General features: G+C 41.3%; 1 protein-coding gene across 3 annotated transcripts in view; it reads left to right on the top strand.

The window, feature by feature from the left end:
- The window catches only part of LOC146968505 (uncharacterized), a 36,354-nt gene that overhangs the window by 10,641 nt on the left and 12,669 nt on the right, over positions 1-13,044 (top strand). Inside the window, exon 1 of one of the 3 annotated variants that reach the window (XM_085806325.1) lies at positions 10,618-10,909. The exons of the other annotated variants lie outside the window; for them this stretch is intronic. Coding sequence (XP_085662451.1) covers positions 10,717-10,909 — 193 coding nt within the window. The 5' untranslated portion in view covers positions 10,618-10,716. Of the gene's footprint in view, positions 1-10,617; positions 10,910-13,044 lie in introns of those variants that run through there. 3 annotated transcript variants of the gene reach the window in all.

The raw sequence follows: 13,044 nt of genomic DNA, 5'->3' as shown, positions 1-13,044 counted from the left end.
CTGCTGAAGCTGCAGCATCGGTGGTTCTAGCCCTGGCCAGGCAGGGCAGCCCCTGATCTGCGTAATTGTTGTAGGCTACTTTTAGCAGTCTGTGCTGCTAGAGCTTTTCTTTTTCTGTTACTTTCCTCCATTTTTCCGCGCCGCCTTTGCGTTTTTTTACTTTTCTTTTCCGTTTTCGTACGCTGGTGTGTTGTTTTTGTTTTTTTCTCTCTCTCGCTCTCTCTCTCATCATGACTCCTCATCATTAAAAGTGATTGGATGAGGGGGGGTCTAGAACATGCGTGGGTGGGACTCCTGGGCCTCTGTAGCCTCTCATAGGGCCATTGGGCCAGGTAGACAAGCCACTGGGCCAATCGTCACCTCTCTGCTGTGACTGCAGCTGAGCACTGTGGGCCGAGCCGATGCATGTCTCTCTCCCTGGGCCGGGAGAGTTACAGTAAGCGAGGCATGGCGAAAAAAAAAGTTAAATAAATAAAAATAAAATAAAAAACGGCCGTCTATCGGCCCATTAGTGACCGGCCCACCGGGAAAACTCCCGGTACTCCCTATGGCCAATCCACCCCTGATATCAGAGCACTTGGACGCAAAAATGCCACGAAAGGACAAGAAAAAAGACAAACAAATGCCTCAACAAGGAGACGAAAACTCCGAGGGAGAAGAAATGAGCGACGCCATGTCACTCATGGAGGATGACGTCGAAGAAGAAGATGCCGACGAAGCATCCAAATCAGACGAGAAAACCAACGAAGATATCATGAAAGCCATAGTTTCATTGAAAAATGGTCTTTACAAGAAAATCGACGTTGTGCAACTAACAATTACTGATGTGAAAAAGCAGGTTCAGGAATGCACGGTCCGCATTACACATGCTGAGCAGCGTATTTCAGATGCGGAAGATAACGTTAATGAGCTATTAACCAAAGTCAGCACACTGGAGAACACTGTGAAAACTCTCACCGATAAAGTTGACGACCTGGAATGTAGAAGCAGACACAACAATGTGAGACTGGTGGGTTTACCGGAGAAAGCAGAGGGCCAAGATGCCGCAGGATTTCTGGAGAGGTGGTTGCCGGGAGCCCTGGGGCTGGAGCCGCGGGGGGCTCCGGTAATCGAACGGGCGCACAGGATTGGCACCATCTCCTTCAACTCAAGCACGGGACGTCCAAGGACTCTCAAATGAAATTCTTGAATTTCCGAGACAAGGAGCGAGTGCTGAAGGCAGCACGACTTAAAGGGAAAATCCTTTATGACAACGAGCAAGTTCGCTTTCACCCGGATCTTTCTGCTGGAGTGCACAAAATGCAGCGCAGCTATGATGAGGTGCGGAGGAAGCTGCGCGACAAAGGGATCAACAAACACAGAATCATCTTCCCAGCACGGCTCCTGGTGACGCATGAGGACAGATCTCACCTTTTCCAAACTCCGGCTGAAGCGGACAACTTTCTCCAGTCTCTGAAGAATTAGAATGGACCAGAGGATGGGATGGTTTGTTTATTTAATTTCTTATATGGCTGATTATTTGTTTATCCCCACCGTGAAAGACTGGACTTAAAACGAACTGTATGAAAAGACTAAGGGGGGAAAAAAGAAAAGAAAAGACCAACAACAGCTAAGTTTTAGTAACTTGTGAAACTTGCCCATCCTCACTGAATAACAGGTGGCCACTGATGTTCACGCTTTGTCAGTTGCATTGTTCCAAACTAAGAACTAGAGTTCAAGTGGTTAGTGTAGTATTAAAGCTAAAAGCAGTTAGAGTTTAAAAAAAAAAAAGTTAGAGAGATATAAGTGGTCTTAATCTTGGGCCAACTTTTCATAAGCGGTTGTTTAAGAAGAAAGAGAGGAGAGGAGAAATTTCCATGGCAACACGGTGCCTCATGGAACTGTAGAGGTTTGAATAAAATTGCAAAGATAAAGCAAGTAATGAGCAGGATAAAATTTTTGCAATCAAAAATAATCTTTTTGCAAGAAACTCATCTGCTAAGTGGGGATACCTCTAAAATAAAAAAAAAGGTGGCAGGGTCAAGTGCTCTCTGCTCCTTATACTACTCATGCTAGAGGAGTCATGATATTAATCCATAAGTCAGTACCCTTTCAAACTCATAATGTTATAGCGGATCCTGCTGGCAGATACATCATGGTCCAAGGTACTTTGTTATATGAAAATATAAATCTGATAAATGTTTATGGACCAAACGAAGATGATCCCAAATTCTATAATAATTTATTTCTGACTATTTCAAATCTCTCTGGACACTATATAGTTGCTGGAGACTTCAACTGCACACTAGAGCCGTCAATAGATAGATCTTCAGGCTTTGATAACACTCATACCAATTCAAGTCAATTAATTATATAGAAGCTCCAAATGGAAAAAATATTGTGAATCCTGAAGAAATTAGTGAGACTTTCAGGGTCTTCTACCAGAGACTGTATAGCTCTGAATGCTCTTCCGACTTGGATGAGCAGACAAAATTTTTGAATGACCCTAATATCCCGAAACTTTCTGAAGAAGAGAGCAAAATATTAGATGAAGAAATAACAAAACAGGAGATAGCAGATGCAATAGGCTCTATGCAGGCTGGAAAAGCCGCAGGCCTTGACGGTATTCCCATAGATCTATACAAAACATTTCAGTCCAAATTACTGACACCCTTATTGGAGATGTTTCAGGAATCCTTCAGGAATGGTCTCCTCCCCACATCCATGAGGGTTGCCCTAATTACATTGCTCCCCAAACCCGGAAAACCAAATACAAAGTGTGAAAATATGCGGCCAATTAGCCTCCTAAATTCAGATACAAAAATACTATGCAAAATTCTTGCAAAAAGATTAGAAGGCCAGCTTCCGGGGCTGGTGGGAGGAGATCAAAATTGATTTATCCAAGGCAGACAAGGGTTTCACAATGTCAGGCGGGTACTGAATATTCTACATAGCCAAAGAGCGGCGAAGAACACAGCCTTGCTTTCACTTGACGCGGAGAAGGCCTTTGACCGGGTCGAATGGCCTTATCTGTTCGAAGTGCTTACTCGCTTTGGATTTGGAGATAGATTTTGCAAATGGGTCAGGTTGCTTTGTACAGAACTCACTGCAGAAGTCTTAACTAATAATGTGGTCTCTAAACCCTTGAATATTTATAGAAGCTGCCCACAGGGAAGCCCTCTATCCCCATTACTGTTTATTCTTGCAATAGAACCACTTGCCATAGCAATTAGGACGCGAACAGATATTTATGGAATTTTAGAGGGTCAGGTGGAACATAAGATAGCACTTTTTGCCGACGACGTTATTTTGTTCCTTAAAAATTTGAATAGTTCCATTCCAGCGCTTGTAGGTCTTATTGATAACTTTGGGAAAATGTCTGGATACAAAATAAATTACTCAAAATCTTCTATAATGTTACTTAATGCATCAGATAGGGTAAATGATAATGTTCATGTCTCTCCTTTTAACTCCACAGATAATTTCACTTATTTGGGTATAAAAATCCTTCCTGAGGTAAACAAAATTTCTCAAATGAACTATGAATCACTGCAGGAAATTACAACTTCGTCTTTAGAGCGCTGGACATCATTACCAATTTCAATGATTGGCAGGATAAATATCCTAAAAATGAACATTCTGCCTAAATTCCTTTATTTATTCCAAAATATTCCTCTGCCCCCTCCCTCTTCCTTGTTTACTAGAATTAGAAAATTGTTTACCAACTTTATTTGGCAAAATAAATATATATACATACGAGCTGCGGAATGGCTATCAGGACGACCAGGAGATCTCCCGGTCGGCGGCCCAGCCAATATGCTCCAGCCAACCAGTGAGCAGGTCGCCCTGCGCGGTTATGCGGTTTTTATGACCAGCCTCAGTGAATTAAAGCTAATGTAAGTCAATCATGTTCTCATGATCTTCAAGGTTTCCTTGAATTAATTGATGTTAGCAGTCCAACCAATATTTATACCACTTCTTGTCTTTTTACATCTCACTCATGGTTGCGATAGTGACGCAGACTCTCATCAATCCAGACTACTAAATGATTTTTGTTTAGCCTCCTGTCTTTATCTAATTATTTTTGTTCAGATATAACTGAACTTTCATGACCAAACATATAAAATAACCAGCAATGTTTGTTCGTTCTTAAATTGTAGAATGGCGCAAAGCCTCATGGGAAATGGAAAATGCGCTAGAGAAAAGTCACTGAGAAAGTTATCATTAAACTAGTGGCTACGGCTAAAAATAGAACGACTCACGGAAGCTAAACAGCAAAGCTTATCAGTCCTGCCCGTGTGTCACGTTATTTATAAGTTATATTAATTTAACAAGACAACACAGTCCGTGCTAAGTGGGCCGGTACGTCAGTACCTGGTCGATGCGCCGTTACTTCTGGATTTTAACCACTTGAGAGTCGGAACCTATGGGCACCGAAGCATGTTGGTGAGTAGGACAAGACCCGAAACCGTGGCGTTTGCAGCGCGCTGTCAGTAAAATCCATTCGCAGAGCAGGGTAGGGAGGGGGAAATATACCTGACTGGATGTAATGTTATGGTCAGCAATAACAGGCGAAGCCCGGGCACTACTGTTATTGTGTGAATTTTTTCTTATTATTAGTGTGAATGCTGGAAGCATTCACACTATGCTGGAAGCATTCACACTATTGTTCTTCTGTTCGGCCATTTTCTTTATACTTTTGACACTCCTTCATACTTTGTGCTGTTTCAACAATTCTCACATCAAAATGTTCAGCCTTTTCGGGACAGGTGTGCTATGTCTTTTCTCTTTTCAACTATTCATACTTTTTGCAATATTCAACTATTTCTGATTTTTTTTCCCCCATAGAGAATGCATTGGAACAGTCTTGAAACTCTTCAAATCTTCTTACTTCTTTCAGCCTTTAAAGCGTCTACTTTCAGCTAGAGACTTCATTCAAATTCTGAGCTGTAGACAAACTTCTAATGTATTCATCCTGTATGTACAACTTTTTCATAGCTTGTACCGTTTTTGAGATAAATCCTTTAAAAGCACATGAGGATTTCTGACAAATTTCACACTTTTCAATGAGTGTGTATGGGGTTGGGTCAGAGTGGGTGATGTCATCGTTAGAGTGAGAGGGATCGAAAAAACATTCAGGATAAATTGGAAATCTGGATAAATTGCCAGTACGGCCACAAATTAAACTCTAGACACATGATTTCCTCACCGGTTTGTAGCCACACTTGTCGTGTCTCATTTGATGTGTTTTTGCCCTACAAACATTTAATGCACATCAGCTCAGGAAGGTCTCCTTGCCCAGATGGTCAGGACCACATTCTGATAAGAGGTACGGTTCTCTTTTTATGGGCTGTTTTCAGAAGCTGCTCCGAGCTCAAATCTCTCTGCTCTGCTCTGCTCTGTGTGCAGTTGGTCCAGCTATAGCAGCCAGCTCGTTATCATGTCTATAAAAAGAACAGTGCAGGTGCAGCCTGGCCGCTCGTTAAGATGAAACCAGACTGACAGAGGATGTCCACGCACAAACACAGGCATCACACTCACACAGACAGACACACACAGACACTCACACACAGTCACACATGCACACATACACAAACAGACAAACAGACAAACAGACACAACACACCACTGTTCCACATAGTAAAATGTAAGCATGGTAGTCACCATGGTAACTTCTGAGGGCAGGCTGCCACGCAGGTCTAATCAATCAGATCATTAGGGAGGGAGGAGTTCTGTGGCGCTTAACAGTTTTACTTTCTGCACATGTACACACAGACAGAGAGACCGTCAGACTCACACACCCAGACACACACACACAGGTTTTCAGCTCACATTCATCAGCCTCTCAATTATTTTATACTTTTGATGTAAACATCTCCAGCAATTTATATTTTTCTCATGAATTTCAGTTCAGACGTTTAGTCTTTCCACCTCTATTAATAGTAGTACAATTACAGGTGGAGCCTGGGATATAGGATGCAGCTTTTAACGTGTGTCCTATCTATCTATCTATCTATCTATCTATCTATCTATCTATCTATCTATCTATCTATCTATCTATCTATCTATCTATCTATCTATCTATCTATCTATCTATCTATCTATCTATCTATCTATCTCTTTTTTCAAACCCTTTCTCTCTTTTTCTTTCTTTCTTTTACTCCTTTATTTGTATTTTACAAAACTTCTTTCTATATTTCCCTCTCTATCCATCCATCTACCTCTTTCTATCTATCATCCCCCTCTCTCTCTTTCTTCTTTCTTTCTTTCTTTCTTCTACCCCATTTCTTTTAACTTCTTTGTTTGTTTGTTTGTTTGTTTCTGTCTTTCTTTCTACTCATTTTCTCTTTCTTTGTTTCTACCCCATTTCTTTCTTTCTTTCTTTCTTTCTTTGTACCGCTCTCTGTATATCTCTCTCTTTCATTTATCCACAATCCGCAATTTATTTCCTTCTTTCTTACTACCCCCCTATCTACCCTTCTCTCTGTGTCTTTTTCTTTCTTTCTGTCCTTTCTGTCCTTTCTTTCTTTCTTTCTTTCTTTCTTTAGCTCATTCAGCATTGTTTCAATGCGCAAAATTTTGCATTGAAGTTAATGGGACGGGCGGGAAAAAAAAGACCAATCATTGGAGTTTAACAAACGTCTACTGCTCAGGCATACTTTCACCTAGAGACTCCATTTAAACTTTAAACAGTAGACACAAGTCTTGTGTATTGGTGTATTACTCCACGTTTTGATAGGTCATATAGTTTTTGATCAATCCCCGATCAATGACCATGATCATTTTTGGAGAAATTATGAGATTATAATGTGTGTGTGTAATGTCTCTGTATATCTCTCTCTTTCATTTATCCACCGCAATTTATTTCCTTCTTTCTTAGTTTTTGCCCTACAAACATTTAATGCACATCAGTGTGCTCAGGAAGGTCTCCTTGCCCCAGTAGTCATGGTCACATTCTGATAACGGTTCTCTTTTTCTGGGCTGTTTTCGGAAGCTGCACAGAGCTCAAATCTCTCTGCTCTGCTCTGCTCCGTGTGCAGTTGGCCAGCTGTTGGGGCCAGCTCGTTATCATGTCTATAAATAGAACAGTGCAGGTGCAGCCTGTTTTTAAACACAGCCCCACACACACACATGATAAACCAGACTGACAGAGGATGTCCACGCACAAACACAGGCATCACACTCACACAGACAGACACACACAGACACTCACACACAGTCACACATGCACACATACACAAACAAACAAACACACAAACACAACACTGTTCCACACAGTAAAATGTAAGCAGTTAGTTGAGTCGCCATGGTAACTTCTGAGGGCAGGCTGCCACGCAGGTCTAATCAATCAGATCATTAGAGAGAGAGGAGTTCTGTGGCGCTTAACAGTTTTACTTTCTGCACATGTACACACAGACAGAGAGACCGTCAGACTCACACACCCAGACACACACACAGGTTTTCAGCTCACATTCATCAGCCTCTCAATGATTTTATACTTTTGATGTAAACATCTGTTTATTTGTTAGCCATTGAAATTTGTCTTGTTGTAATTTGTTATAGGGGTGGAACCTATGTACAAGCCAACCGGCTTCGTTCCCTCCTTGCACCATTGAAATTTGTGTGCTAAATAAATAAACTCTCTAAACTCTAAACTCTCCAACAATTTATATTTTTCTCATGAATTTAAGTTCAGACGTTTAGTCTTTCCAACTCTATTAATAGTAGTACAATTACAGGTGGAGCCAGGACATAGGATGCAGCTTTTAACATGTGTCCTATCCATCCATCTATCTATCTATCTATCTATCTATCTATCTATCTATCTATCTATCTATCTATCTATCTATCTATCTATCTATCTATCTATCTATCTATCTATCTATCTATCTATCTATTTTCAAACCCTTTGTCCCTTTTTTCTCTCTTTTTCTTTCTTTCTTTTACTCCTTCATTTGTATTTTACATAAGTTCTTTCTATCTTTCCCTCTCTATCCATCCATCCATCTACCTCTTTCTATCTATCATCCCCCTCTCTTTTTCTTCTTTCTTTCTTTCTTTCTTTTACCCCATTTCTTTTTACTTCTTTGTTTCTTTCTTTCGTTCTGTCTTTCTTTCTACTCCTTTTCTCTTTCTTTGTTTCTACCCCCTTTCTTTCTTTCTTTCTTTCTTTCTTTCTTTCTTTCTTTCTTTCTTTCTACCGCTCTCTGTATATCTCTCTTTCATTTATCCACCCCAATTTCTTTCCTTCTTTCTTACTACCCCTCTGTCTCTTTCATTCATTCTCTATTCTCTTTATCTTCTATCTATCTATCTTATTTTTAAATTTACACATGTTATGAGCTGCATCCTGTCTGTCTGATTTAGCGTGTGTGTGTGCGTATGTGTGTGTGTGTGTGTGTGTGTGTGTGTGTGTGTGTGTGTGTGTGTGTGTGTGTGTGGGCCGTGTTAACGAGCGCCAGGCTGTACCTTGTGGATTGTTTATAAACCTTAACAAGCTCTGGCATGGGGCTCAGAGGTTGCCGTGGCAACGTGAGGGGGTTGCCAATGACAACAGAGGCCCCCCAGGCTGAGGCAGACAGAAACATGGAGGAAAAGAGCTCTTTTTTTTTTTTGCCTCTGCACTGCTCTCTCACACACACACTCTCTGACAAAACGATCTATCTATCTATCTATCTATCTATCTATCTATCTATCTATCTATCTATCTATCTTTATTTTTAAACTATATCAGGATCTAGGATTTAATGTAGCTAGTGTATCTTTAATGCTGGGCTTATATCAAACTATTTTCACAGTCCCAGACTGAAAACTGAAGTCTTTAGTGAATCTGAGGAGTTTTACTGGAGTCACAGCGCGCTCCCGTCATCTCGATCATTAAATATAAGGTGGTAGTGGTAATCTGCGTTTCATATCAGTCTTTTATAGTCTTGGGCTTACGATATTTGGCATTTGGACCAGAGTGAAAACAAACGAGAGAAAAAAAACTGTTTACCACCAGTGTGTGTGAAAACACTCACTGTGGCTGCACTTAAGCAGTTTTTAATCAATTATTTATTCCTAGATTTAGATTTGTTATTTTTTAGTTGTGTCTGACTGTCAAACTAGACGATAAAATAAAGTTAAATGTCTTTCTATTGCTGTATTACAAAGGTTTTAACCTGAACCAGGCTTTACAACAATAATAATCCCATCCCATCCATGCAGGCACACAGTAGGCCTATTAGAACGTGAAAAAATTGACTTTGCTTTTGTTTACATACTGTATACTACATTTTGCCCAAATACTAGTTGCTATGTGGTTTTGAATACAGCCACAGTGTTACAGTATCAGCTGCACTGCTATGAAGAGTTCATGCACCTAATTACACATCTGATAACTAATGCTTTTTAAAGCAGAAGTAAGTGATATATTTGTGTTAATATAAGTCTTAAATAGTTATATCTTCCGACAGCAATCACTTACATAGAGTGTTTGGTCTGAAACACGGGTCTGTCAGTCACTCTGCTCCGCTCTGAGCCGAGGAGAAAACATTTATCGTATCCTACAGTTTTTATCCAATGAGGAGAGAGAACGGCATGCAGGGCTGTGTGTGCAGCCAAGGGACGCCGTGAATGTGGTGACGTAGGGACGAGGACTGTTATGGTGCGTTCAAGGAAACTCGTATTTTTCCGACCGTGAAGTCGTACCAGTTCGATCTGGTACGAGTTCACCGGTCGGAAGTTACGAGTGGCCGTTATAGTGACTTTCACCGGTAAAACAGGTCGGAAAAACACGAGTGGGTTGCCTGGAACGCTACAAAGTCGTAAGTTGTGACTTGAAGCTGTAATTTACGATTTCAAAAGCCTGCCTGGAACGCAGCATTAGCGAAAACGACCGGACCACTTACTTCTGCTTTAAGCCTATGGTGCATGTTCTGCTATAATGACCATAACTTGCTCAGTTTTTGTCCGATTTCAAAACGGTTTGATTTTTATTAACGTTTATGCAGTTATGATGCAGCATATTTAGAATCACGGATAATTTTAATAATGTATTTTTTTTTGTAAAAGTAACATTATAGTGACATTATGCAAATAGTTAAAGTAATAGCTACATACTGATTTATTTTTCACATGAATCGTTTTTTTAGTGCAGATGACTGGATCACCTATCTACTGCACTGTAACTGCAGCCAGAGTCAGAGCAAGTTGCCCGTCCTCATATGGCCGACTGTGAGCTACGCCTGCGTGTAGTCAGATCCACCCCCTTGGCAGAGCCTCTAGTGATTTAATGCATGGATGTGATTGGCTGATTAGAGTCACGTGATTCGCTGTGGCGATCTGCGAGTATCCCGAGGGACGCTCCATTTTTATACCGTAACAGATGCAGAAGCTGCGCCCGTTAAACGCTCAGACAAAATCTAGCAAGCCTCAATATTTCGTCAGGAAAGCAATAGTAGCCTATCGTCTGGTGGTAACAATCCACGGATCGAGGGAGGTTCAAAGAGAATTTTATGGTTTTCTTTGACGAAGCGTTAAGCTGAACTTGTCGCTGTTTTCTACTCGAATGATATTGATGCACGTACCCAAACCAACCGGAAGAGGTTTTCGCTGGATTAAATTAGAGTCGACTCCTTTATTGTCATCATACATAGCATGACGGAATTGCTGCAACCCACGAACGGCGCATAAAGAAACGAGAAACACGGTTCGGGTCGCCTTGGCAGTAAAACAATAAAAGGTTTAGGAGTAAAAATGTCTCAGTTCGAGGAGCTGAGAGGATTCGTCACCGAGAGACTCACCGCCGTCTTCCAGGAAATCATAGCGGCCGTGGACAGAGTCTTAGCCGGCTACGAGGCGGAGGCTTCGGGCTTCAGACAGGAGTTCGAGCGGCAGAGGAACCTGCTGGATATTCTACTACAGCCTCGGGTTGTTCTCAACAAAACTGGTTGGTGATTCAGTTTTAAATCCATGAACCTCAAGGTCATTGTGCGTAGAGAAAGAGGACATATTGTAGGCCTACTACATTTATCTTTTAACTTTTATGTGGCTATCAACAAAAGTTACAAAAACAAAGAAGGTCTTTTTGTTGAGGCGAGTTACTCCGTAAAACAACAAGCTGGCAAGTTAAAAATTTCAGTTTTATTTCCATAGTTATGTTTTTTTTTTTGTCATCGCATGAATCTACAGATCGGTTAATTTCCTTATATGTTCTTTTGCTCAATGGTTAATTTTGAAACCGAATTTATTGTAAGAACTCATAATTACGCAGCAGGTTTAATGGTGTGAAATGGTTGAGAAGTGCCTCAGTAGTTTAGGATAAGTGTAAAACAATGTGTTCAACATGAAGAAAATGGGAATGTGTATTTTTAAGTCTAAATGGCTAAAGAACAAATTTACCAGCAACTTATGTTCTGTCAAATGTTAAAATGGTTCCAAAAGCAGCTTGTATTAAGCACAGAGCTTTGATTAAACTGGAAGAGTGAAGAGAAGAAGTTCATTAACTACAACAGGGAGATACATAGGTGCAAAGTCTGACCTGAGAACTGTATTAAAGATGTAGGCTATGTATGAGCAGGAGCAAAGCAGAGTGAGATGGGTTGCACCTCCCGAACTACAGCCAGAAAACCGTGTGGCGTGTGTGAGTGTGGGGCTGTGTTTATAAGCATAGTAACAAGCCCCAGGCTGCATCTGGCTGTGTTTATACATGTTAATGAGCTGCAGCTGCTGTGTCCAAATGAAACATACAGAGCAGGACTAAAGCAGATTCATATTTGAGCTTGGCCCACCTCCCTTAATCAGAAAACCGTACACAACATTGAGGTGACTATCTGGCCTTTCACTTTTGAGCCAGATGCGACCTGCGATTCAGTAGAACGATCATCGTATAGTCTGCACACGTCAAACTTGACGTCGTAGCAAAAATTGTAAATTCCACGTCGCATAGTGTGTCACGCAACAGTCTTATAAGACTGCTAAAATCGCACAGTGTGTAGAGGGCATAAAAGAGGTTTTACGTGAAAAAAAATACACAGTTCCATTGTTCGCTATAGTATAATTTTTTCCAGCCCTTCAAAGTGCAAGAAAAACGCAGTTTTTATTTGGACCTAACCAACTCGCGTATCCCTCCGCCCAGGGTTAGCGCCCGCCGATCAGCAGTTGGTTTTTAAATAAAAACTGTGTTTTTCCTGCACTTTGAGGAGCTGGAAAAAATTATATTATAGTGAACAATGGAACTGTGTATTTTTTTTCAGGTAAAACCTCTTTTAGGCCACAAAAATAGGCCGTTTCTTTGGGTCCATTCACAACAATGTATGTTCTAAATCTCTGGGCAGGGCTATTATGGGCTGGCGTTGCTAACGGGAAGAGTGCAGAGAGTCTTCTACTGCAATTAAAGTACTTAGGGGCTATTTGTAGATCATACAACCCACTTTTAAAAAAATGCTACTATCCCTTTAACAGCAACAAATACTGCCAAACCCGATGAAGGCGCCTGAAGCAATGTTAAAAAAGAAAGGAGAAAAAAAAAGCAGCCCATATTAAGCACAGAGCTTTGAGAGAGAGTACAAGTAGCTGTACAACAGCGAGCTACAGAAGTACATAATAAAGTCTGATCTGAGAACTGTATGAAACGTGTTTGTGTAAATGTGGAACAATCTGATCTGAGAACAGCTTCAAGAGCTGCTTCTAAAGTCTGTGTGTGTTAGTGTTACTGACTTCAGTGTTTCCCCCAGAAAATGTGTTAGTTAAGGTGGTGTCTGTCCTGTCGACGGGGGAGGGGGGTGGGGGGGGGGGGGTGCGAGCGGATCGATCGATTGTCGGGGTGGGGGGGGAGGAGTGTGTATGTGTGTGAGAGGATGCGGCTATCGTCCGACGGGGGGGGGGGGGGCGGCAGCGGCGAATATCGCTACAATTTTTTTTTTTAAAGACGTTAGTTTAGGCGGCAGCTCTTTGTTGTTAAGGCCTTAACAGGAAAGCGCTGCGGGAAACCCTGGACTTGACACACATGTTATGAGCTGCATCCTGTGTCAGACTGATTTAGTGTCTGTCTGTGTGGGTGTGGGGCAGTGTTAACGAGCGCCA

The sequence above is a fragment of the Trachurus japonicus genome, chromosome 18, assembly GCF_045865225.1.
Source record: "Trachurus japonicus isolate A0001 chromosome 18, Traja_1.0".
Classification (NCBI taxonomy): Eukaryota; Metazoa; Chordata; class Actinopteri; order Carangiformes; family Carangidae; genus Trachurus; species Trachurus japonicus.
The sequence above is the reverse complement of the archived record's forward strand: the minus strand, read 5'-3'. Positions and strand labels throughout refer to the sequence as shown.